At 38.3% G+C, this 27013-nt stretch overlaps 2 protein-coding genes across 9 annotated transcripts; both read right to left on the bottom strand.

Annotated features, from left to right (window-relative positions):
- Positions 1-7454: 7454 nt before the first annotated feature.
- On the bottom strand, positions 7455-20588 carry EMB1997 (para-aminobenzoate (PABA) synthase family protein). 7 transcript variants are annotated; one of them, XR_005513238.3, is made up of 13 exons: positions 20151-20588; positions 17988-18119; positions 17794-17861; positions 17608-17672; positions 17304-17370; positions 16609-17085; positions 15924-16184; positions 12106-12224; positions 11901-12003; positions 11461-11543; positions 9162-9812; positions 8452-8542; positions 7499-8343 (listed from the first exon to the last, which is right to left on the bottom strand). XR_005513238.3 is itself a non-coding variant. In XM_039129829.3 (13 exons), the coding sequence occupies exons 1-13, from the start codon at positions 20485-20487 to the stop codon at positions 7821-7823; spliced, it is 2805 nt and encodes a 934-aa protein (XP_038985757.3). In that variant the 5' UTR covers positions 20488-20588; the 3' UTR covers positions 7499-7820. The 7 variants fall into 7 exon arrangements, 6 of the variants coding, with proteins under 6 accessions (XP_038985759.3, XP_038985757.3, XP_038985758.3 ...); XM_039129829.3 differs by lacking the exon at positions 8452-8542 and having other exon boundaries at positions 16609-16716; positions 16798-17085; XM_039129830.3 differs by lacking the exon at positions 8452-8542 and having other exon boundaries at positions 15924-16159; positions 16596-16716; positions 16798-17085.
- A 2975-nt stretch (positions 20589-23563) lies between these two features.
- Positions 23564-26763, bottom strand: LOC103714119 (protein CHLOROPLAST IMPORT APPARATUS 2-like). 2 transcript variants are annotated; one of them, XM_008801270.6, is made up of 3 exons: positions 24789-26763; positions 23941-24105; positions 23564-23830 (listed from the first exon to the last, which is right to left on the bottom strand). In XM_008801270.6, the coding sequence occupies exons 1-3, from the start codon at positions 25800-25802 to the stop codon at positions 23771-23773; spliced, it is 1239 nt and encodes a 412-aa protein (XP_008799492.5). In that variant the 5' UTR covers positions 25803-26763; the 3' UTR covers positions 23564-23770. The 2 variants fall into 2 exon arrangements, with proteins under 2 accessions (XP_008799492.5, XP_038985760.3); XM_039129832.3 differs by having other exon boundaries at positions 23935-24105; positions 24789-26695.
- Between the last annotated feature and the right edge of the window lie 250 nt (positions 26764-27013).

Consider the following 27013-nt stretch of genomic DNA (forward strand, 5'->3'; position numbering starts at 1 on the left):
TAACCAGTTAGATGCATCGATCTGAGCCGTCCGATCGATACGTTCCCTCTCGGTTGTATTGTGAGATTGAGCAGATGTATGTTTGAGCATCCATGAATTTTGATTGGTGAAATAGTAAATATCAAGCCAATCGATGCATTAATATGTTGATCCGAAGTTTTAGAGTATCCTGGAAGTTTCGAGAATAAGATTTATTTAATGGATGGCTCAGATTGGAAATCTTGTTTATTGATGACAATTCGAAAGCTGAAAGACACCTACATTGTACTACGAAGCGCCGTTTCGGTTCATTAATTATCTTGTAAATAAGTTGAATTTGGGCTGTATTCATGCAAGATTCTGAACCAAGCCTAACAAGGTAAGCATTGTTTGCGGTATTATACCATATTTACTTTTAGCAGGTTAATTAAGTTTCTATTCTTGAGCAATATAGGTTCGATAAGTTTGAAATCTAGTTTTGGTAGCAATACATGCAATAATAGTTACAAACTTACTGTTACTTGGATGTGTGATCTCTTGTTTTGAGTTTTGTCATATTTAGTTTGACTATAGTTTTAAATAGAACTACCTTGTGACAGTGAAACTATCAAATTTATATATATGTTTCATGTTAGTAATTCTGTTATTTTTTTTATATTTTTAATGGATCACTACCCATAGATCTTGTACAGTTTTATTAAGTTTCAAATCTAGTTTTAGTAATCCATATATTTTTAATAATACTTACAAACTTATTGTTACTTGGATATGTGATCTCTTGTTTTGATTATTGTCATATTTAGTTTGCCTGTCGTTTTAAATAGAACTATCTTGTGAGAGTGAAACTACCAAATTTATGTATATGTTTCATGTTAGCAATTTTTTTTTCATATTTTTAATGGATCACTAACCATATATCTTGTACCCCCATCGAGCATTGTTTAACTCGAGGCAAGATCTCTAACTTTGGCCAACATCTACAATATCATACAACTTGTTGAGATGGAGATATCAGGAACCATATCACACAATGTTTGCATTTTAATTTGTTGAGCCTTTATAGAAAGAAGTTGTATGATATAGCAACACTAAAAGCTTCAACCATAGTCCGAAAAAGAAGAGTTTTCCTTCTTTCCTGATAGGAAGAAATAGTGGCAGATCATTCACAATGCCATACCAAATAGACTGATCATTACTTTCGACTTCTTGTAGAAATTCATCGACATGAACCGATGATAGTTCTAATACCTTCTAAATTCTCACATAGTGAAGTTATTCCTTATTGAAGAATGATAAATTTATGACTTAAAAGGACAGAGATACAGAAGGAAAAAGCTTTTTCTCCCTATAAAACCTCCCTGAAACAGCTGCGACTTGTGGTTTTTTTGTGAACCACCAAGGGCAAAGTTGATTTTTTATCCTCAACTGAAGCAAACTTGAAACCCCTTTTGTATCACACTGAAACCCCACTTCAAAATCTATCTGGAAAGCGCTCTTACATAATACCTCCATAAATACTGTAAAACAGAATATGCTCCATCCCCATTTGAATTCTAGAAGACACTTTCCTCGAACTGCTTACTAAGATAGCCCCCCAAAGAATAATGTTCTTCTAACCTGAAATAATCCAAGAATCAAGACCTCAAACCACATAGACAAGATTCTTAGATTACACCATTTACTCCTCAATGTATACCATCTTATGTTTCAACAATAGCAGGACTCGAAATATATTCTGATAATAAACTTTGAATTTCATGCAATATAAGATCCATGCCTTTCAAGGAGATACTGTCATAAACATCCATGCTTATTCTAGCATTGTGGCATTTACCTAAAGTTATCATGGTTTGCTAAAATCTAATCTAACTGGCACTTTGGCTGAACTTGGAACCAAATAAATAATGAGCAAGAACTTATAATTGTTTTTATACTAAGACACATAACCTCGTGTGTGATGTATAAGCCAAAATCAGAATTGATAGCAACAAACAAAAATGATGACAACTATTAAGTCAAGAAAAGCAACCGTATACGTAGTTATATCGGTTCGGTGGTACCATGAACTATGGCAGTCAAAATTGAAAAAAAGATAGCTTCAAGGGAGATAAAAAGTTAATTCTATGGAATCATCACAGCTCTGACTGTGGAAATTTCATGACTTGGTAGATGGCAAAGACAGCTTCTTAAACATGTCCTCTATTGTCATCTGAATTTGAATGATTGAATATGCAAATCACTAGAATTTCAACTTCATTCATTTTGGAGAAATGTGAACTATAATGACACTAAAATCATTAAAGAATCCTTACATCCACAGATTACAGAAGAAACAAATTTATCTTGATTATGCGATGTCAATAATAGTGTATAGTCAGGAGATAAAGAATTCAGTAAGATGTCCTATCGTATTACCATAAGTAACTACTCCCCCTTTCTGGTAAATATACATTAGTTGGAAGATCTGTGTTTTTAGCGAAAAAAAAAAAAGGATCTGTGTTCTGTTATGAAAAAAGTGCATATCATAGATTTGGTGGCCATACTCTGGGTTTTATGCAACTTGGAAGCATCTGAAGTTACGATACCTTGTGTAGAAAGAGTGAATACAGACCTGAAACAAAACCAAGAAAATGCCTTCCTAAGTAATATTCCCAGTAAACATCAAACATTGACTTAAATCACTCAAAATCCAACTTCAGAATGCAAGAAATTGTGTGTATGTGTGTATAAGCATATTCTCCGATCCATCTTTCATACACCCACGTTGTCTGAAGTCTGAACTGAAATCCATGACAAGTGGAACCAAAAAGATAGATCTGAAGTGGGTTAGTCACAGTATCTCTTCAAACGCCGAAGGACTCCTTTGAAACCTTATTTTTATAGCTGAACTCAAGAGAAGGTATCTTTGAGCTTAGTGAAATATGAACTGCTAGGGTTATTGGAGATGCATTGCCTCAATAAAAGCCTTCATTGTAAACAACATTGTATATCCCTACTCCTTCATTGCAGGATTTACTAACTACCGGCTGTATCATTGGCTTGGCTGCTCAAGTGAATCATGGAACATTAGGAAACTCTTCATCTACTTTTTTCATGATGCTGCTGCCATAAATTTCATGCATAATAAATTAAAGCTTAATGAATTACTGAACAAACCATAAACTTCTGTAAGGTATCTTGCACCTTAATGGAAGATTTGTCTTGTTGCATATTTAAGAGGTTGGAAATGGAAGGCATTGTTCCATGAGGATGTCTAAAAGATCATGATGGAAGAGAGCCATGAAAGTGAAAACAGCCAAATTTGAAGTCTTGGTGTTAAAAATATTCATGCAAGACAAGGCTCCTATGAGAGAATGCACAGATATTTAGACTCCAGGGGGTTATCGGCTAGCCAATCAAACATCATGTCCTCCTTGAAGGATGCTGGTAGGTATGGCCAGAATACAATAAGAGTACTATAGAAAATGCAGGATAATATGCACATTTTTCCGGCCAACAGGACTTATCTCAGCTGGTTGGCACTCTCTCTCCTTAGGGTAGATCTCACATACTCAGCTCAGGATGGTGACATTCCCACCATATTGCTCAAAAAATCAAAAGAAAAAAGAAAATAAAAGAAAGAAAATGCACTCATTATCATGACTTCTTTTTACCATCAACTACAAAAAAATTCATTGACTAATTGAGAAAACTTAAGATGGAACAACGAACCTTCTTATAGTTAGAGGATAACCTTTGATCATTAGGGAGGACTTGTAGATTTAACAGCACGGTGAACCTGTTGTATATCTAAGTTCAACGGAATCAGCAGTAGAATTACTTTCGATGCAGGAAACTAATAAAGAGGCAAACTCAGCATCATAACATGGAGTACAGACTCAGCTACTGCTGGTAGTTCCTGGTCCACCTACCGTCAGCCAATAGCTAGAGATACTGGGTATGAGGCTTTATTACTGAAAACACACTTTTGTTAGTATTCAAATATTTTCTTTTTAATTATAATTGAATATGACCAGGTGTTTAGTCTTGGACACATCTTGTCAATCTATAAGCAAAACCTACCTAAGATTAGTTGCATCCTGTTCTCCTGTTCAAGAATCTCCCAGTTACTTTATTCACAAATCAAAGGTCATCTGAAGCATCTGATACTAAGAAGTCCTAGAGCTCATGGGATCTCTGTTCTTCTACGCATTGAGAAATGCATTTGGAATGCCACCATCTGAAAACCAACATGCATTAGTCATGTTGCCAGATATTACAGCTATAAGATTCCTCGACAGCTAAGTTTCTCCTCTGAGTTGATGAATGGCGGCATCATTCATTTGACTATGAACAACAGAAACAATTAGCTAGAGTAAGCACATCAGCTGTCAAAAGTGGATCGACAGACTCCATCATCATAAATAGAGATAGATAGATGTGATTCATTCCAAATAATGTTGAGATTGTACAATACCTTATCTCCAGGGACTGTCAGTGAAAAAAAAAATGCGATGCCACTTAACACATTGATTGAAACATCGTCTTTTCATGATGCTCATGACTATTTTGATAACTAGCTGTGCTTGCAAAATAAAGATAGGAGTCATCTCGTCATAAGGAACCAGATGGACATTAGTGCAGAGTCATGGGGAGTCTTCATGCATGACTTTGGTATATGCACAGAACATGGTTTATTCGCACTCAGATTATTCAAATAACTGTTTTCTTTTATCAATTAAATTTTGTGAAAAGGTTATTGCAAAGAGCAGATCGAGTTCGGCATTTGTTTTGAGTTGAAGAATACCAAAATGCTCTTGACAAAATATCTGGCATAAAAGGATAACAAGCAGAGCATCGGTAGCATAGTTGGAACTTGGGAAGCTTGTGAATATATGCAGAAATCGTAGTCTCTTCTCTCTGCAATAACTCCTACCAAAGTTCAGACAACTGTAGTAGTATTGTTTACTTCTAAAAATGTAAAAAAGAAACAAAAAAGAAAAACTAGGTAGCATGGAATTTTATATTGAAAAAGAGTTAAGGAAAATAGTTTGTGATTAGAAGAATGTGATATACTGAAGCAAACTAATAAAAGCAGAAGATAATACTAGAGTTTAATAGTCTAGAAGAAATATTTTTTCGCCCTAGAATAATCTAATGTTGCAATTTTGAGAAAAAGCCACCATTTTTATTCTTGTGGGGAAGGCATCCTCACGGTAACCACAAAAGCTTCCAGTTAATGGTTTTTCTCACAGGAAATACTGTAACTGTTGGTGGTTTTGAGAACGAGCACTTGAGATTAACCTCATTTTTAGTTTTTCGCATTTCAATGATACTTACATTAAAATGAGGATAAATGCAAACCATTCAGGAGGTTCGTGATATTGCAAGAACTAGGAATGCATGTGATTGAACTAAGGTAATCAAAATTCCGGTTAAAAATGGTAGAAAGCAGTAAAAGCTGCACTAGGAATGCAGAAATGATAGAATGAACCCAAATATTCATATCATTTACAATTTATATAAAGAAACTTGACCTTATAGGAGGTGTTAATTCTAAACCAATGAGAAAGCTTACTTTCTGCTAACTACTATCTATGGATATCATATTAGCATCAAACCTTTTGAAATTTAGCTGGGAAATTTGAGAAGGACATGAGTGCAGTATTACAGATACTTGATGATAAATAAAATTCAATTATATTGATCGCTACTACCAATTGAGTGCATTTATAAAAAGCATGTAGTATTAGAAGAAATATTGGTAATCTCAAGCTTAGCAAGGATGCTGCAGCTAAAGAAATGTATGGAAGCAAGAAAGCAACATAGTATGCTGGCTGAAATGTGGGCTTATATTAGGTGGGTGGCAATTAGATTCAGTGATTATAAATCGTAATTGTATGACATAATTGCTTAAAACCGTAGAGTAAAATCAACAACTAGATTTTACAACATTGGTTTCCTCGGGCTTCCCCAGAAAGAAAAGTTAATTGCAGGATATAAAAGCTTTGCTCTTAGTTGATGCCAACTCATACTTCACAGACAAAAGTTAAAAGGCCTCTCTCTCTCTCTCTCTCTCTCTCTCTCTCTGGGGGCCCCTCACCACCCCCTCCGCGCCCGTGCGTGCATGTGTGCACACCTTGGGATAAACTTTCTTTTTTATGCACATAAGTAGGTGAACTCATCTATCTTTCGCGCTGTTTATGTAGAAAAACAATCTTAAGGGCGCTCATCTTAATGCTATCCATTGTTGGTGCTTATAGATATATGGAAGATCCTACACGCACACATACGTGTGCATGGATCATGCACACGTGCATGCAAGCATGTGCAAGCGTGCGAACGTGCGTGCAGAGAGAGAGAATTTCTTTTGAAAGAAAGCCTTGCTTGCATAGTTCGAAAGTTCTTTTTACTGCATGGATGAACAACGCAAGGTTTTACTAATAGAAACCATTATCCAACCTCCTTCATGCAAACTTTAACCAATGAAAAGAGGTTCGCTTAGTTGCTGATCGGGATCGAGCAGTGAACGCACACGTAGCATAGGGGGGGCCATGGCTAATCCATGAGTAGCACGCACCCCAAGAGCTCCAATAGCGGCTTTCGTTGGAAATCCATTTATTCAAGGTCATCCCCTTTTTTTACATCCCCATGCCATCATATAGGAGGGATATGGGGGCACAAAATAAAAAGGAAAGAATGGGATGGGTTGATATGGGTATGGTAGAAAAATTGACTCACTATCATGACTTTCATTAGCAAACTTCTCGACGAAAACTATTCTTTCCTTTCCAGCTTGCAGTCAAAGAGAGCAGAGATTGGAACAATCCCTAATCGAGGTAACAAAAAAGCCAACTCCAATGCCAGCTATCAATTTGAAGGAGATGCAGGAAATGAAATTTTTAGTGCTTCTCAAGATTAAGGTCCCCTAGCTACTTGAAAACTTTATAAAAATTGTCTATATTGAAAGGGTTGACATTGATTTAGTGCTTTGTTTATATATATTAGCAGGCAGGAGATACAAGTTGCTAGGATAGTCTGAAAACATGTCAACTTTTAAGGTTTGGGAGAAGATAGAACTGAACCAGTTGGACGGATGAATTAAATTAAGAGCTCATAAAGAAATCACACGAGTCCCCTCTTCCTTACTATATTCATTTGCTCATGATTTACACACAGAAAAGTTTCCAATAAACTATATAGCATCGAGCAATAATGCGGCATTAATTCAATTAAATATTTAGATTTACTTCAGATGGATGCATCATGAAAATAAGAGTTTTGCGCAAAAAGATACTTTATTAGTAGTGTAGAATGTTGTGTTCTAATTAGTAGGTTTTCTTCTCATGGACCTGATAGGTACTTAAAACTATTTCACATTTTCACTTCATAAAATTTCACACCTTCACTCAGACACATCAGCATGTTATTCAAGTAATACAATATACACACAACAATGTGCAGAGCATTTTATAATTGATCATGGTGGCAATATAACATCAACAGTCAATTCAATCAGAAAACTCAAATCTCAGGGAAATTATAACAAATGTACGCTGCACGAAATTTTCCATCAGCTTCTCAAAACAACATATAGTTACACTAATCGGTATCAAAGCAATAAAGATGCCTCCCGTATTCAGTTATTACCACCATGTAAGACTCCCAATCAGGACATTAATACAAAAACAAAAAGCTATAAAGCATCCTCAGCGCCTTCCGTAATCGGTTATTACCACCGTGCAACACTCCCAAATCAGGGATATTAATACAGAAACAGGGAAAAGAATCAATTAAATACTTGCTAACACTTATTGAATGTAAGATATCTTGTGATAGTTGTATTATGCCCCAGCACCACGTCATGCGACCGTCTTGAATGAGCTGTCACAAAAATCCAATTCACTGGTGCATTCTTCAACAACCTTCGTTGGGGCCTTTGCTTTTAACATCATTTCAGCATACTCATCTTCTGTGTTTGATAATGCCACGATTGCCCCACCAGCTCCTACTGAAGCTTCTCCCTTGTGTATAACAGCAGTCCTAATTACTATGTTCAGATCAAACGTCTGATTGTATGAGAAGAATCCAATGGATCCTGAGTAGACACCTCTTGAGCAGCTCTCTAGAGAATCTAGAAGCTCCATTGATCTTAGCTTTGGTGCTCCAGTCATCGAGCCGCCTGGAAAGGCAGCTCTAACACAATCAATAGGGCTTACATTTGATTTCTTCTTCCCCTGGATAGTACTGACCAAAGTGTGAACAGTTGCATATGACTCCACCCCCATTAGACGAGGCACATGAACGCTGCCAGGTTCACATACCCGACCAAGATCATTCCTTAGAAGATCTACGATCATCAAATTTTCAGCCTGGTCTTTTTCACTATTGAAATGATATTTAAAGGGGGAAAAAAAAGACCAATGTAAGCGGCTTATCTAAAACAGTAAAATCCAAAATTTATGCATTCATTGATGAAATGAAGAATCCTACATAAAATGAAAGGATATATGGCATTACTGACAAGTAGATTCTGCCAGCACTATGGTCTTTTCACCGCATGAGCAAGGTTCAAGAAGATAAGCTGATGGACAAGAACATCTAGAGTGAAACAGGTATGATACCAAATTCACAGACAACAGAATTGATGGACAGGGAAAAATGTTTATCATTTAGGAACACAAAAGGATCAGTCAAAATATTCCTCCACACTTGGAATCTAACAAGTACCAAATTAGGAGAATGGCAAGCAAGCTTATTGCATGGGAATAACAAATCTACTGCAATTTGAGAAAAATGCCCTAAGCCTTTTATGCCTTTCATATCTTTTAAGTTGATAGGATAACATCTGTCGTGGCACAAACATTTTGTCATGAGCCAAAATTGGTTTCTTCTCCGTGCATTAAAAAAATTATGCTAAAAAAAGGAGGAGATTTTGGGAGTAGATGAATTCTAGCTTTGTTATGAGACACTTGTGGAAAAAAAATACTCCTTGATATATGGACAAACTTAAGCAACAAGCAAAATGAAATTGATGCCCCTTAGATCATAAAGCCTTAGAAAATGTAGGATAACTCAATTGTTTTCTAAGCTGCAGATGTAATCATATGCAATTTTAAAAACTAATCACATTTTCATATTTGGAAAGTTTTCCAAAAACCACAGAGAGAGAGAGAGAGAGAGAGAATGATCAGTATGCTTACCTGTATTGCAGTTGTAATCTGAGATGTTCATCTTCCTCAGGTGTTCGACCACGAGTTATAGTACCCTTAATAGGCTTTGCCTCCAGTATATCATTCCCATCCAATCGCAGAAACCTTTCGGGAGATGAACAGCAGATGCATAGATTTTCGTTGGTAAAATTCAGCCAGGCAGCATATGGAGCTGGATTTTGATCTCTTAGATTAATATAGAGTCTCAAGGCATTTATTTTGTCCACCCTCATTCTCATTTGTGTTGTTAAACACAATTCATAACTTTCTCCATCCCTAATGAACTTCAGACACTTCTCAATGTCTTCAATATATTGATTCTTTGATTTATCAACAACAAAATTATCCTTATTCGGGTTAGAAGGTCTAGACGATGACTTCTGTATGTTGAGCTTTTTAGTAGCCTTAGCTTTTAATCTGAGAAGCCTCTTCTCAGTTTCAACTATCCATGATATCTCTTTCAAGTTTTCACATGATCCCATTTTAGTATGGGAACTATGTGTCTCATATAGGGACAGAATGTATACATCTCCATTCCAATGATCAATCACTACAAGGTTATCAGCAAAGAAGAAGCAAGCATCTGGAGTTGTTGATTTGTGGCTGTTAGATGATGCGCCACATTCAACTTTAAGATTGTACCTGCTTGATTGGTCAATCAGAGTTAGCAAAAAAAAATGTGTTTCAGCTGCAATAACATAAAATAAGTGGCAAGGAAATAAAAAAGATTAAAGGTACATTCAGAGGTTAAAACAAAAACAAAAATTCGTTTCAAAGGACAAACTGCAGCCAAAATCAGATACTAAAAATAAAGATTTCACCTGTCCATATAATCTTCAAGTCAACTTTTCAAATTTGATAATAAATCAGATGAAATTTTGTCATATTAAGAGATCAATCTGCTTGAGGTACGGCTGATGTTTAGACTTTCAAGCCTTCCTCCATGTTAAGGATTATTTAAGCATTCTACCATATTTCCATTCCATTAGTTAACAAAATAATACATCACAATACCTTCTACTCAATATCAATTTAAGGAGATAAGAACTTGACAGCAATGTTTAGAACCCGATGACCCCTCCTGACCTGCTGAAGTGGCCAGGTCATGGGTTACCAATCTGACCGCAGGTCAACAACTGGTAGACCGGGTCACAATTTTTTTTTTTTCAATCCTACCCTCTGAATATCTTTAAAAAGGGATGGGGGGTTCATTCCTTCCCAGTTCAAGGCAAAGGAAGAGGAGAGGAAGAGGGAAGAAGAAAGAAAGGGAGAGGAGGAGAGGAAGCCAAGGGAAGGCGGAGGGAGGAAAATTTTTCTTGGACTGCCAGCCCTCCTCCCAAACTAACAACAGGATGTATTCTTCTTCTCGTGTCCAGCCAGCAACTCCACCATCATGGATCCGGCGACAGAAGGCTCCTCCTATATACATCTGGCAACAAAGAGATCATCCACCACTGTTCCAAGGATGACAAGATGATCCACCGATGATACAGCAATGGTGATGTGATCTGCCAACAATCTGATAGCATCGATGTCCTCTGAGGAGGATGGATTCAGCAACAATCAGCCTCCCTTCATAGATCTGGCATTCAGACTTCAATCAACAGAATGGGCAGAACCAGTTCAACCTGCCCAGGTTACGAGGTTCAACCATTTGACCCACCAGATAAAATGGGTTTCTTAAAAATTTGGTTCTTGGGGCAGCCTAGAGCTCCCAGGTGGCAGTTTGGGTGGGTTGATCCCCCAAGTCTTAGAGCATTGCTTCACAGTGTAGATCCACCACAAATGGAAGTTACTTGTCACAGCTATGCTGAACACATTCAAATTGGCATGGGTACTTCATAATAAGTTAAATGAACGTGATACATAACTCAAGTGTACACCCTGTTCCTTAATGCACAAATAACATTTTATCTTGTTTTGCATGCTTTCCTCGAGTGAAAGAAAGACCATGTGGATTTGTTATGTACTCATAACAGTTTTTATGAATTAACCTATTAAAATTAGCCATTTTTCAGTGTTACAATAGTTCTCTCTTTCTTTTTCCCCCTTCTTTCCTTTGTAATGGTTCTCATAAATTAGTTATAAGTTACAACCATAAGCATAAGCAGTGTTTGTTATGGTTATGAATATGGTATAAATGATGCAAGAGATACAGCGAAGACATGATTTACATTTGGTGATCCTAGAACTCATAATGAATGAAATTTAACACATTGTTTCACAAAAAAAAAGGGCATTATCAGATAGTTAGAAAAAACATGGTAGAAAAATGAAACTGAAAACATACCCGATGAAGCCAATGAATCCACCACAGAAGTCAAATGGCAACCCTTCATAATCCTTCTTGTCATAACGAAATGATTGTAATTCCTGACAGAAATGTCACAATTGAGAGAGAGAGAGAGAGAGAGAGAGAGAGAGAGAGAGAGAGAGAGAGAAGGGGGGGGGGGGGGGGGGGGGGGGAGGGTCCATTAATGCACATGCATCTAAATTTTCCCCCCATACTGCATGACTATTTTATACAGCCGCATAGCATGGAAGAGTTGGCAAGCGAATAAAGTTGTAGGAAAATTGATGAAATTGCAAATTGTATAAAGGTAACGATTAAAAAAATAAACTTAATATCCTCAAGCTAGTCAAGAATATATTCATGACCTTCCGCATTTTACTACTTTTATAGTTCAAAACTTCAAAAAAATGAAAAAAATTGCACAACATAATGTATACCTTGTTCAGAAAATCAAATAAACCATCTCTGAGAAATGTTGTTTGCACTGACCCATAACCATCTTGAATTGATAAGTAACCTCCAAAATTGTTTGTTATTTTACTGCAATACAGTGTTTAATCCTATGTCATTGCCTTGAAACATTCAAGATAAGTTGCAGTGACTTTTCAAAACACATGACATGCAAGTGAGGCAAGTCTGGACCTGCTTTTGTGTCCAACTCCACGGAGGGTATGTTCAGATATTTGATCAGAAAGCCTAAATGTTATTTGCTTCCATAAAGATCCCCCTTTACCACCCATGAAAGAAAAGCGTGCCCTGCTCTGAAAATAATAGATGTCACAACTTACAATCAAGCTAGTTGATGATGTTAAGAAGAATCAAAACTTCATAATAACAACAATTATAATATATATCTATATACATGCTTATGAAGACACTTAGATAATTGTGTATATAAGTTAATAAAGAAAAATGTCCATTCAGTGTGTTCTTTTCTTAATAACTCATAAATTAAAATTTTGGGGCAAGAAGCAAACTTATCAGCAAAAAAATAAAACTATGGGCTGCATGAGTGAACTGTAATTTTAAATTTCATAGTAATGATAATAATCAATCAAAAAACTTTTCTTGAGCTTAGTTTACATCAAGGTCTACTGTGCCGGTACTGAGCACCATACTGGTTGCCCGGCGATACGAGTCGGTATGGGCCCGCATCGTGTCGTGCTGGGCCTGTGCCGACACAGCAGATGAGGCAAGGAAGAGAGCGAACGAGAGAGAGCAAACGGGAGAGAGGAAAGAGAGAGAGAGAGAGAAGAAAGGGAGGGAGAGAGGAGGCTGGCGAAGGCCGGTGCCCAGGCAGGAGGCTGAGGTCGCGGCCGAGTTCCTGTTACAATCAAAACAGGGGTCCATCTGCTAAAAAAATTTATGATTTTTAAGTGAAGTCGGCAAATTATTTACTGAATTCACTTAAATATCTCAAAATTAAATATATATATATATATATATTAAAAAATTAAGTGAAGTTGGGAACGGGTTTGCCGACTTCAACTTAAAATGTGAAAAAATAAAAGGGGCCCCCTTCGGGCCCCTGTTTCGAACAAAACAGGGGACTGAATGTAAAGCCCCGCCTCCACTCTCCCCGACCTCCGCCTCCTCTGCGCAGAGGCTCCCCGGCCTTTATTGGTCGGCCTCGGGCTGGCCTCTCTTCCTTCCTCTCCCTCTTCCTCCCTCCCACTCTCTCTTCTCTTTTTTCTTCTCCTTCTCTCCCTCCGGCGACGATGTCTCGATTTGGTTGCCGTAACCATCCCGGTAAGCCGCCGGTACGACTCAGAATGTCCCAAACTGGGCGGTTCGGGACGGTTCCTCCGACTATGGTTTAAATAGAACATATATTCCTTGATATTAAGAAAAAAAAAATAACACAAGGGTAATAAATTAATAATGGTTTGCATGGCTGCTTCTTTAGATAGTAAGATTGAGGTTACCCACTTATCAAGAGGGATACTTCTCCATTTTTTTACCTCAAGTGAAGAGTGTGAGGTGCAGCTAAAGAGTCAACTTATTAACAAAGTAACATAAGAAAAATCATGTCTTTGCATTTCAATTCAAGCAAATAATCTGAGGTATGGCACAAGACTCTACAAAGCATCATAGGCGATCCCTGGGGAGCCTAAATTGATTGCCAAGCATAAGTGGAGGCAGTTGACTCACAAGTGTCCAAGGAGCTTAAAAGTTTGTGGCGTTAAGCAGTTTCTAGGTAGCAGCAAATTTGAAAATTCACCAAAACAATCATATGCAGGATTTCAGCATGAGACCAGTTTCATCGCATTCATCATCAAGCCTTCCAACACAAGTTGAATCATATCACTTGAGGGTTGAACGATAATATGGCTAGAAAAATGGAGCTATGTCAGTGCAGTCCGATTCTATAAATTGACGGCTAGAACTTACCATCAGAAGGCAATTGACAGTGACAAGACCACCATTAGTACAGTTTTTCATTCATTCATTTGATGATATTACCACAAGTGGACATACATGATTTAAATAATAGAAGATCCAATATTTCACAATTGTATCTAGAATAACTGAAAAAGTGGAAACAAGACTAGGTATAATTTGATCGTCATGAACCAATCCAAAATTGTTGTAGACCAAACCAATCATTAGTTTTCAACCATGGGTCGAATGAAATCCAATCCATATATCAGTAGCTAAAAGAATAATAAAAAAAGCTTTTATTGTGTTGCTTAAGTTATTGAGGAATTTCTGAATCCGAGAATTAAGAATGACAAGTTCTTCATTATCCGGAATAAAATAAGCACTTAGAATAGCGAAAGAAAATCTAAGTCATCTACAAGTTACCAGACAGCAGTCGGTATACCATCCAATCGTCATCGGCAGTAAATAGGTCACCATCTATTGGGTTTTAGAATCCAAATTGCCCTTAAGTTGCATGGTTTGTTTCTAGAAGCCTTACTTTGCAAGTTTCTCAAGTCATAGTCAAGTTTTACGGGATTTACAAATTTCTACCAATATGAGGGCCCTAAAACATTTTAAATAAACTTCGTACCCCACTCTTTTGAATCATAATAAATATTAAATTGAATTGAAGCTTCCTTGGTTCTCTTTGTGAGAGTTCCTAGTGGTGTGACTGTCTCACCGTGGTGCTAACTCCATAGCAACCTTCATGCGACTCGAAGACTCCTCTTCTTCCAGTGCGACTCTGGAAGGTCTTGCACAAAGCTAAGCTAGTGCAAGATCAGATGAAACATTGGAAGCCCAAGTAAAACCAATGGAAATCTAGTTGGATCCAAAGATTTGGTTGGTGCAATCCAACTAGCCTAGATTATTTTGCTTATAAATCTTCTTTGCTCCGTACTAATTTAGATTCAAACCCTTCTAGTTGTAATTATTTTTCAAGTTATTTTTTTCTTGTTTTCAAAAGTATTATAAAAATAAAAATATTGTTTTATTTTCCACAATTATATAAAACTCTAAGTCTTGTTCGGGATAGGAGAGGCCTTTCTCAGTCACTGCTAGCTTTATCCTAGCAGTATTTGCAACCCATTTGTCTTCTACCTGCAGGCATCTTTGACCTATCACTTCTGCAACCCAATTAGGTTAACTCTTTCCTCCATGCTTGCACCCTGACCTCACACAGCAGGATCCACGCATCCCTGGTGGCATCATAGAAAGAATCGCATCACCAATTCAGTTTAGTCTATATTGAACCTACTTTGCTCTCAATTAACCAAGGCCAGGTCTACTGAAATCTCACTTATACGTACGCCATCATTAATTACTTCAACCAAACTCTCTTCAAGTCTTCACCTTCTTTACCCCTTAAAGACATAAAATAAGATCCCTCCATAGTACATTCTCCTCTACCCTGAGTAACAGCATAAACCATCGCATAGGCTTTCCTCTCTTTATAATTATAGGTGGTATCCATAACCTTTCCATGCTGTACTAATATCTAAACAAACCAAACTTGTTTTACCATGCATCCACCACAAATCTCCACGTTAGTTACCACCATCCTATGACCATAGGCCCACAGTTTGCTTAATACTCTGATGCCATAAATTAAAGCAGCATTTATGATCATCTTGAGTATTTCTTCAACAGTCAAGAAATTCAAGGCATGAGAGACAGGAGAACATGGTAGAAATAAATAAATTCAGTATACAAAGTAAAAAACACAAAGGTGAAACATGTAAACACTTTGATGAATTTTTAAGATTATGTTTTTTCTCTTCAACAAACATTGGATGAATTGTACTAGTATTAGAAGCCAACAGTGTATTGTTGCTACTATATCAACTTTATAAAGTTTAGACTTGCATGTTTCAGTCAATAAATTTACATGACGTGTAAAATGAAGAGCATCATGGGGAGTTTCAACAGATTTCAGAGTACTATCCTAGCTTTTATCAGCATATATATTAGAAAACATCAAAGGAAACAAAATATCTTGGCAAAGTCAATTACCTAACATAAACTGAAATTAACTATACCTGATCTTTTGAGGAGCTATCTAACCAAAATGTGTCTTCAGCATGTTCATCTCCAAACAGCTGACAGAAAATGTTTTCTGACCCACCTACCTGACTTGCTAAGCCATCAATCTTCTTCCATTGCATTCTTAAATACTTTACCGCCATGCTTTTAAATGCAAGAATTGAAGTTTTGCACATGTCTAAGCTGTGGGTCATGTCTGCTTTTTTATTTAATATCTTGCACCTGGGAAATTCTGATGATTGACATGCATGAGACACCTGCATCATGTCAGTGATAAAAAAATACTCTAAAATAAGCAAATATTACTGAGTTACAGTACATGTTTATATAGCTAAACATCTTAATCTATCATAGTGAGGTAAATCAAGTTAAAAGTACCAGCCTATCTGTGTCAGGCTAGTTGCAGCATCCAGCACTGGGTTGGCACAGTATCTATTAAATTCCTTTTTAAATTTTTTAATCAAAAAGAGCACTTATGTCCTTTTCTTTTTCCTATTTTTATTTTTTGTTTCAGCATGACGCATGCCACAGGATGGCACACCCTATGCTAACTGCACTTAAAATTTGTTATTAAGTATAACAATTGTAAAAGGATGAAACTAAGAATGACGGTGGAGCTTTACAATATATAGGACAAGAATATCATACTAAAAACATTTGCTGTTTACCACTATTGTGAACCTTTCTTTCATGAAGCAGTGACATCCTCAACCCATAGTCAATTGTCATCTTTTTGAAGTTCTTAAATATTTGCCTTCCATGAGAAGTAGCAATACTCTCAGGATGAAACTGAATGCCAAAAAAACAATTAGATGACAAATTTGAATGAAGATCAGATGTTAAAAACCAGGGCAAGTTAATACAGGATACCTGTACACCATAATGAGGCTGATTAGAGTGCATGACCCCCATAAGTACTTTTGTGCTCTTTAAGTCATTAGCATTGTTGTTAATAGTGGATAATCCTTTACCCTTTATCTTGCCATCTAAAAGACCTACTGGTTGTAGAGTTGATTTATCCCCAAAAGCATTAGGGATAATATCAGATTGTTGGGTTCCCAGAAAAGAAAGTGTATGCACAGAAGTAGCCCATGCTATGGGAATAAGTTCCTCAGGAAGTGAGTCTGCATCGATTACAAGTGAATGATACCTCACAACCTGCAATTTAATAAAGTTCAGGTTTACATGCAATAGAGCGAGTCCACGATTGCAGTAACTAGATATGAGAAAAAAGAAATTCTTACTTCTAATTTGATAGATATGCAAATGATATTGTGGATTTCTAAAGGAAAATGTTGCAAAGCATGTATGTATCATGAACTAGACTAAAAGCATATATAGAGTCAAGGTTGTTGATAAACGTGGAAAGGACTCACCTTAAAACCAGAATTTATTCCTGATGGAATTGCTTTGAAAAGATCACATCCTGTGTGATCAATTTCACTGAAGAAACAAGAAATTAGTTAATAAACGCCACACTAGAACCAGAGTGCATGCTAATTTTCTACAAAAACACAACTAAGATGATTTTTAATCAATGGAACCTAACCCCAAATATGTGGACCAATTATAACGAAATAGTAAAGAGTTTACATAAATCAGGAAGATGTTTAACCACTCTAAAAGGCAAATTTATATCTCTGTAAAATACAAATTATGCTAGAACATTGGAGACTTAACCTGAGGCGTCCATGAATTGGTTCGGGGGCATGGACAATTTGAGCACCATGTACAAATCCCAAGGCCTGTGATAGTTGGAATTAATAGAAAAAGAATAATTAAAAAAATAAAACAGTGATATAATCAAGTAATGAAAAATAAACACCAGAAATTCTTCAAAGATCACCAGAATGTTATAGCAAGAACCTGGTGGCCAAGACAAACACCCAAGATTGGAATATCCTTGCACTCACTAAGTATTTTAAGGCATATTCCTGTAAAGCCATAAAATTTTCCCATTTACCAATTAAACAATCTTACGCTGGTTGATGGAACTTCGAAAAGTACCAAGTACAGAAGAAAATTGCATGAGGAAGAAATCATATGAATTTACCACTAACCTACATCTTTAGGACATGTTGGAGATCCTGGTCCAGGAGATATGACAATATTATCGAAAGCCTTCTCAATATACAGGCAATGGTATATGTGTTCCCATGTCCATTCATCATTATGAACCACCACAGGAGGCACTGAGCAATAAAGCAAACAATTACTGAATGGCAAGCAAGAAGAAGAATGTTGTTAAGTGTGAAGTGGAAATGGACATTAAATTAATAATTCATGTGACAAAAACAACTTGTGCTTAATATTTTTAGTTTACAACAATGAATTTGATATATCTAACAATAAACATAAGCCACAAGCTTTATTCATTTATTTGAGATTAATTTTATCATTTACTTATTTGTTTTTGCGAAGTCTACATCTTCAATCAACAGCCATTTCTTGAGTCCCACGTGATAATCTCCATAAAGTTCTCAGACATCCACCTCATAACACCTCCATATGACTTCAAGCCCTAGAACATATGAGTGTCTCCTTCATAATTTCATCATCTATCACCAAACCATCTCAACCTAGGATATCATGTTCATATAAAATTGAACACTAATGCTTCTTAAGTATGGTCGAATGCTTTTCTTTTTTATATGCTATACTTTGAATCTTTTTGAACAAAATGGAGTCCAGATACTTCATGAATGTGGCAAGATAAGTCCCAAATACCTCCAAGGATGAGGAGCACTTCCTTTCCTTCTTTCTCTTCTTTTCTTTTTAATAAATGATATCATTTTAGTTTTAGTACAATGAATTTGATATATCCAACAATAAACATAAGCCACAAGCTTTATTCATTTATTTGAGATTAATTTTATCATTTACTTATTTGTTTTTGCAAAGTCTACATCTTCAATCAACAGCCATTTCTTGAGTCCCACGTGATAATCTCCATAAAGTTCTCATATGTCCGCCTCATAACACCTCCATATGACTTCCAGCCCTAGAACATATGAGTGTCTCCTTCATAATTTCATCATCTATCACCAGACCATCTCAACCTAGAAAATCATGTTCATATAAAATTGAACACTAATGCTTCTTAAGTATGGTCGAATGCTTTTCTTTTTTATATGCTATACTTTTAATCTTTTTGAACAAAATGGAGTCCAGATACTTCATGAATGTGGCAAGATAAGTCCCAAATACCTCCAAGGATGAGGAGCACTTCCTTTCCTTCTTTCTCTTCCATTCTTTTTAATAAATGATAACATTTTAATGATGGAGACGATGTATTATGAAATTTTACGGCTTGTCATGATGATGCTATTGTTGTGATAACTCATTATGCAGTATGGGTAGCTTTCCACATGTATGTAAAAAACATGTGCTTATTGATCATGTTTTAGATTTTCCATATCGTTATGTTTGTGCTATGTCATACCCATAGCCTGCATTTGTGTCCATGTGTCATATATATCAATTGGTTTTCAACAATTCATCCTTGATCACACACTTCTGTTCATTATTAACTTCTGACTTTGACCTGCCCTTCTAAGTTAAATCTAACGTGTTACAAGACCTACTGGTTATTCAATCTGTACAATTCTAACACAATAATACAAAACATTGCTTTGATAATAACAACGCAATGTAGATTACGCTCTGTTATGCTTGTCATCCAGCTCTCAAAACATTTTCCTTCAAATCCGCAAGAAGAAAATAAAAGAACAATGAGAATATTTCAGACATTCGGAATCATGGTTTGATTATGATTAAATGTCAAACAATATGTAAAGTAGTCCTGATATAGTGCTTGCAAACCCAGCTTGCACAGATCCAAGACCTTATTCTAACCTAAGACATGCCCACACTCCAGTTCTCTCTTTTACTACAATTCAGGCCAGCTCCAAAACATCCCAATGTCACCACATGTATTAGAATACTTCGAATATTTTGAAATAGAATTCTCTTATGAAATCTTAAAACTACAAAATCGTATAACTCTGAGCAAATCTCGATTCAAGAACCACCGCGGGCATCATGGAAATGAATAATTACCATCAAGAAAGCAAGATCAAGGAAAAAAGAAAGGAAAGAAACAATCTTTGCACAGAGACGATGCAATTAAGCCGAGCACTTGTGATTCCAAGATTCAAGAAAGCACGCTAGTATTTAAAAAAAAAGAAGAAAGAGACCGGGACCGAGGGGAGAGCTCGTCTCACCGCCATTAACAACCGAGAGTTCTTGATATATGTTGTAGGTGTAGCTGTCGTAGTTGTCGATCAACAGCGTCCGCACGACCTCCTCCTCCAAGATCTCCTCCTTGCCGTCGTCATCTTTCCGGCGGCGCTCCATCCCTCCAGCATGGCCGCGCCGCCAGGCCATCACCAGCGGCCGGAAGGCTCGGGCAGCGGCCTCGGGATTCGGGGCGAGGGAGCGAGAGGAGGACCCCGGCGACGGCGAAGGCCGCGGCGCGAGGCCGCGCGGGTGGGCTCTGGAGCTCAGGCTCCACGAGGTGGAGGACGAAGGCGGTGACCGGATCACGAGACTAGTTCCCATCGTTCCCTTCGTGTTCTTGTTCCTTCCAACGGTTGGAAATATATATAAGAGAGGGAAGCGAGAAGTTGGAGAGGAGGCGGAGGCGGACAAGTCGCAGGGGAGCGCGAGCCGGCCCTCTCTATATTCGTCGAGTTGGGAGTTCCGGTGTTCGCGCAGGGAATGTATTGTTATCGTGGAGCCAAGATAGAGACAGGAGTGGGATAGCGTTGCCTTGGAATGCGGAACGGTGCCTTGGCGCTCTAGGGCAAGCGTCAGCCGCGCATCCACATGGATTTTTCCATAGCCTTGATAACCATCAAGGAGTTCCGCATAGAGGCCTTGGACATTGAATAGGAGTTCACTACCAAATCTATACCCACTTGTGGGATATGTATGCCGCCTTTTGGACAGTCTCGACTCTTTCTGGGTCGCGGACTGAGTCACCTCCTCCGTAGCTCATCACTTCGCAGTTTTCTTATGGGATGGCACTAGCCCCATTCCGCAAGGTCTCGATCGTGTTTTGTTTTCTGATTGCTCGTGGCGTATCCACATCTATGTGTAGTGAGATGCCAGTTTACCCAAAAAAAAAAACATTGAATAGAATGTCTCCTGGGCAATCATAATATTATCAGATACATTCCTTTCAGGCACAAAATCTCATTGTTCATCTAACATCAGATTCTGCACTAAAGGCTTCTTATGATTAACAATAATTTTTGCAACTAGAGAGTAGCACGAAGGCCGATGGGGCGATGGTCTTTGACTTCTCCGAGAGAGTCCTCCTTAGGAATCAAAACAATATGAGAACGTTTCCACCACATTTGAGTTGTTCTGAAAATTTCTTGAATTGTTGCAAGATCATTGGACTTCACTATAGACCAAAAAGATTCATAAAACAATGGCTGGAAACCATCAGAGGCCCTATAAGATGGAAGTTGAGAAAGTGCCAATTTAATCTCTTCAACTGAGATTTCCTTAACAAGATAATCATTTAATCTAGATTGCACCAATTGTCACCAAAGAAATTTAAAATAATTATTGATATGTCTGATTCATCCTCAGTCAACTCCCCATCAGGTCTCATAGTGGAGTTAATTTTATTTTTCCGTCTGCGAATAACAGCAGAGAAGTGGAAGAATAGTGCATTAGAATCCCTCTCCAAGCCATCGGATGTGGGACTTTTGGTGCTAGTAAATCTTTTGAAGCATCAAAACTTTATTATATTCTGAAAATCTTTCTAGAGAGGGCAATTAGCAGCTGATGAAGTTTCTAAATTCCAAAACCTCTTTCGTTTGTCTGAATTGTTACCCCTCCAGTTTCTCCTGATTGAAATAGATAACATTGAAATCTCCTATTAATAGAATCATATCTATAAGATTTACATTGTGGAATCATATTTTGGTAAAGTCATTCGACTAATGTTTTTCGTGCCTAGAAGGAAGATGTTATTGTGATATCAGTTTCAATCCACTAACATGATAATATAGCTTAGTTGAATCAATGAATCTTATTGAACATATTCATCATGCTCCTTAAGAATCATACCAATAAGAGTTACATTTTAGAAACTAAATTTCACGGCATCTCGTTGGGTCCACCGTGACACACTTTTTGAAATGTCAACAAAAAATTGTAGGCATTCGGCATGAGCATCATTAGAGGTGGTTGTTTACATAAAGTCTCACTCATTGCTTCCACTCACCTACTTATTTTTTTTAAAAAAGGTAGTGCTATTCTAGTTCAAGCATTTTCGACCGTTGTATGGTACTACCAAGCTGAACTAGAGGATACGTTTCGGATCATCCAACCAAATTTCTTGTAACTACACTATACTCCTTGCAAGCTTTTATTACATTGATTTGCCTCTTGTTAAGCCATCTCTTGATGTGCCAATCATCAGGACATCCCAACAAAAGATCTCGGATTCAGATGAGTTTTGTAAAGGCTCGGATCGCAAGCAAATACTCTCAGAGGATTTATGAAGTTATTATAGTGGAGAATATGATAGTAGCATAGTTTATTTTAGTTATGATTAAGGTTGTCGTCATGACAAGTTAGGGCGATGAAGAAAAGCGGATATTTAAACTAACTTTGGTGGTAAGTAGTATCCTGCACCAATCATCAACTGCTATATAAAGTAACCGGATAGGGGATTTATAACAATAACTCTTTTTGTGCTTGTTTTGTGAAATTTTCTTCTAATCAATATCTCTTTTAAACTTTTGATGCCATTGTTTCTTTGATATAGTTATCTGGTGATTGCAATTCTGAACTTCTAAACCTTATTATGAATATATTGTAAACAATTTTTACCGCAAAGTATGATAGCTCGAAATAAAAAAAGAAAAGGCAATGATAAGAATGCAAATGGTCAAGTCATAATAAACTAGATTATGAGTCATTTTTTTGGTGAGCCTGGATCACAAGTTACTGACTTAACCAATAATCGAAAGCCAAGCTTTGACATGTTATGAAACACATCATGTTGCTCAAATGCAAATGGGAAAGAGAATGTTAGAGAGAGAGGATGGAAGTAGTGAAATGTTAGGAGAGGGGAGAAAAAGCTGACATTGATGACACCCAACTAACCATTGTAACTGGGACATAAGTTAACCTACGCTTGCAGGAACATAAATATATTAAATTGTTATCTTTTAAATCAACATTGTTTTCAGAATTGGCTTTGATAGTTCAAGGAAAATCCATCTGTATCTTATGAGAATGACTGGAAATCAATATTAGGAAATTTCTTCAACATTTTAGGTCTGATTCCAAGAGAAAACCTGTTAACAAGGTTGCCCTGCAGATTGGTTACTCCCTAAAATTGACCTTGTTGAGATCCACCCCTTTTTCATTGTTTTCTGACTTTCAGATATCACATTCAGACAAAAATAAACAAGCCGTATCTATCACAGATCCAACAACCCCGCTGCTCAATTGGATGGCGCAGGGGCGAATTTGTGTTTGACCCGTCTCTCGATATTGGTTTTTGTTTTTCCCATGGGAGATCACATGAGATCTAGAGCAGTGGGATGTAATGGATACAACCTCTTCCCAAAGAAATTAAAGAAAAAAAAAAAGTAAACTTAAGTTGAAGTTTTAAGAATAATCAAAGGCAAAATTTACTGAATTTAATTATTTTCTCTGACATTCACTTCAAAGTTCAAACCTCCCATTTGGTGGCTCTCAAATTCATCAAAGAGCCTCTCTCTTTCTCTCTATTCTATCCATATTCAAAAGTTTCAGCAAGAAGAATTTCACAAGCCTGAACAAAAGTACTGTATTCCTCCAAGAACTCATGAATCTATTGGCTCTCCCCCTCTAACGCTTGCTGGAGAAGGGAAGGTCTTTTAACGAACCGGCCCTGAAAGGAACAAAGGAGAACCCAACCACCCAAAATTTATTAGAATTCCTTAACTTAATTTAAGTGGGAGGGGTATGGACCAAAACAGAAGAGACAAATCTTACACTTGCCTTCATCCGGGGCCGTCGGTCGGCGTTCACCTTCCGGACCTGGTACCGGATCTTCTTGGAGAAGAGCCGGGTCCTCCGCTTCTCCTTGTACCTTAGCACGCTCGCCTCCCGCACCCCGCCGCCGCTGCCGGCCTCTGGAAACAGATCGATGTCGGCTAGCTTGGCCTGCCAATTTATCAACTAGACACTCAGGAATCAAGATATATGTGGCCTCATGATCAGAAACAGTCGCCACATAGAAGATATAGCTGGAGGTTTTTCTATTCATTTGTCGTTCAAAATTATAGCTGGTTTTTGCATTGTAACAGTGTAATATTTTACAAAATTAATCCGAACTCTTTTTAACACATTAATTATCCGTACAGAAAAAACAGAACGTTTCCTCAGATGTCCGCATAGGAATTCCTATGCACGCGTCCGACCAGTTGCCGGACGCCGGCCGTCCGGGGAGACATCAGAATCCACAACGAACTCCGGGTGACGGAAATACCCCCATGTGGTTGGACATTCTAGTTATCTTACTAGGGGCATGATTGGGATGTTAGAAAGCGGGAAAAGTAAATGGATAGGGAACTACAAACGGTCACTAAATTTAAATTTACAAGCTGCTGATAGATTGCTATAGGGTGAGAGCTTGCTGCTAATCTGTATCCAATTTTTCACTAGTTTAGACAATCCCCACCATCCGATCAGCCGGCGCATTCCTCTATGGCCGGAGCTGAGATCAATCAAAACTCCGCCGCCAGATGGTTGGGATTTTATCTAGATAGCTGGTGAAATGTGAAGCCATGGTTAGCATTGCAGAGTATCTCAAAATTATGGGTCAAGAAGAGAGCTTTGATACATACGAGAGCTTCGGCGGAAGAATGAGGCGAGTCGGGACCATCGGCAAATACGGAACCATGGCCAGACCATGCCTTGAGGACCTCCTCATGGTTCAATTTGAGTCCCAAACCAGACTTCAAGTTCCCCGGTTTGGCGGCGGCGGCGGTGGTCTGCATGTCGCCTACTTCCTCCTTCTCTACCTTCTTCTTCTTCTTCTTCTTCTTCTCTGATGACGGCGTCGAGGTCTTAAATTTGGGGACAATCTCTTGCATGGGAACAGTCGGAGAGCTCCACCATTCCCTATCATCGGAATGCCTCAACGCCCGGTGCAAGTCTCTTCGGAACTGAAATCCAAAGCCGAGCTCCAGCTTGCCGCCTAAGCCGAACCCCATCAGGCTCCGAAGGGAGGGATTGATGTGGGAATTGCCATTGATGAGTTCTTCCTTGTCGTCGGCATTGGTGGCGGCGTTCATGCTGAGGTTGCCCATGATGCTATCAATGCCCTCTTCGGCCTCCTCGTCAAGGATGGATTCCGCATCGAAGTCCTCCTCAAGGGGGTCCGGAGAGGAGTGCTCTCGGAATTCATTTCCCGCCGAGCTCGTGCACTTCTTCTCGAAGGAGCTCTTCAGCGTGGGCTCGATTCGAAAGGCTGGTTTTTCAGGGGACGACTCGCGGATGAGGAATGCGGCATCGCCGGGGACAGGGAAGGGAGGGAGGAGCTCGGAGCAGGACTCGGAGAAGGAGCCGAATAGCTTGGTTTGCTTGGATATATTCCTTGAACTCTTCTTGGTGAAGAAGATGTTGGGGTATATGGTGGAGAGGAGGGCGGCAGCCTCATTGTAGGTCTGGTGAGGCCTTTTTCGAGGGGTTCGAGCCTTCTTGATGGAGATGGTGCGCGAGGAGTGGCTCGACTCCGAGAGGGTGGAGGAAGGAGAGGAGGTGTGGGAGGACCGGGCCGACGAGGAGGAGGAGGAGGGTTTGACGATATCGAGGTCGAACCCATAGGTTCGGCTGCCGCCGCTGAGGCACGAAGACATCGTTTCTTGAAGAAGCTATAAAATAATAGTGATTGCAGAGTCTATGGGGCTTGGAATCCTAAAACCAGATGGTCCTAAAACCCTAAACCCAGATGCAGTTGTCTTCCTCTAGTTGTCAAAAAACTTCAGATGAAGAAGCAAAGGGAGAAATGGAATAAAAATTTCCACTTTGCTAAAACCCTAAAACCCCACTTCACGGAAAATATATATTATGCTATTGGGGCGACCTCAATCGAATTCCATGAAAAATATCTCAGGAAACCTGAAAAATCCAGGCCCTATAAGAGAAATTAAACCTCGGGAAATGGTTTCTTTAAAACCTATTAAACCCCACAAAAACCCTACCAGCTGCCGCCACCAACAAAAAGAAGAAAAGAGAGAGAAAGTAAGATGGGGATTAGAAGAAAGAAAAAAAACACGACTGAATCCTGGGCGTCCCCGAAGCTCGAAAACGCCGGCTAATTCCTCTCCAAGACGCGAAATTTACACCTGAAAAGGCGCGAATGAAAGGAACAGAGGATCAAAAAGAAAACTTTCCAATCCCAAAATCGCCGCGGAAGGCTCCTGGTTTCAGAGAAGAAAACAGGGGAAGCGCTTCTTAAAGAAACCCGGCAAGAATTCCAACGAAGATAGGCATCTTGGAAGCTCGAAATGGAATAGGGACTCCGATGGGTAAAGGGTACGAATCCATACCTAAACTAAAACAGAAAGAAACACCCGGAAAGAAGAACGAAAGAAAGAAAGAAAGGGGAAAGAAGGACGAAAGAGTCGGCAATCTCGAGAGAGCAAAAGAGAAGGGAGGAAAGGTGTCGAAATCTCGTAGTGGAGGGAAGAAGGGAAAGAGAGTGGTCAGTGCGTGAGGACTGAGGAGGGATTCGAGAGGGCCGAGCGACGGGATTTTAGAGAGAAAGAGCAGGGGAAGCGACAGGGCTAGCTTTCACCATGGACCCCTGCAGGCCCCACTTCCTCTGTCTCTCTCTCCCCCTCATATTCTACTGGTAATCGTGCTCATAGAAATTATTTCCTCTTGTGATATGACCCTTGTGTCCCTCCCTAACAACATCAAAAAAAAAATATAAATATATAACCTCACTTATACTTTTCAATTTCACCAAAATAGCCCTAGATAATTTTGAAACCTCGAATATCAAAAATAGCAAAAAAAAAAGGGAGTCTCATTAGCCATTAATTTTATTGGTTATAAAAATATT

This window comes from Phoenix dactylifera, chromosome 12 (assembly GCF_051530095.1).
Source record: "Phoenix dactylifera cultivar Ajwa chromosome 12, Ajwa_hap1_PhDact_Kaust_v1.1, whole genome shotgun sequence".
Classification (NCBI taxonomy): domain Eukaryota; kingdom Viridiplantae; phylum Streptophyta; class Magnoliopsida; order Arecales; family Arecaceae; genus Phoenix; species Phoenix dactylifera.

Coding starts and splice junctions, on each gene's coding strand:
- EMB1997 (XM_039129827.3), bottom strand. CDS start 20,487: ATGGGAACTAGTCTCGTGATCCGGTCACCGCCTTCGTCCTCCACCTCG. Junction 17,371..17,607: donor CCAATTCATGGACGCCTCAG/GTTAAGTCTCCA, acceptor TTGTTTCTTCAG/TGAAATTGATCACACAGGAT. Junction 12,004..12,105: donor GGAGTTGGACACAAAAGCAG/GTCCAGACTTGC, acceptor ACTGTATTGCAG/TAAAATAACAAACAATTTTG.
- LOC103714119 (XM_039129832.3), bottom strand. CDS start 25,802: ATGTCTTCGTGCCTCAGCGGCGGCAGCCGAACCTATGGGTTCGACCTC. Junction 24,106..24,788: donor ATTCTTCCGCCGAAGCTCTC/GTATGTATCAAA, acceptor ATAAATTGGCAG/GCCAAGCTAGCCGACATCGA. Junction 23,831..23,934: donor GGCCCCGGATGAAGGCAAGT/GTAAGATTTGTC, acceptor TGTTCCTTTCAG/GGCCGGTTCGTTAAAAGACC.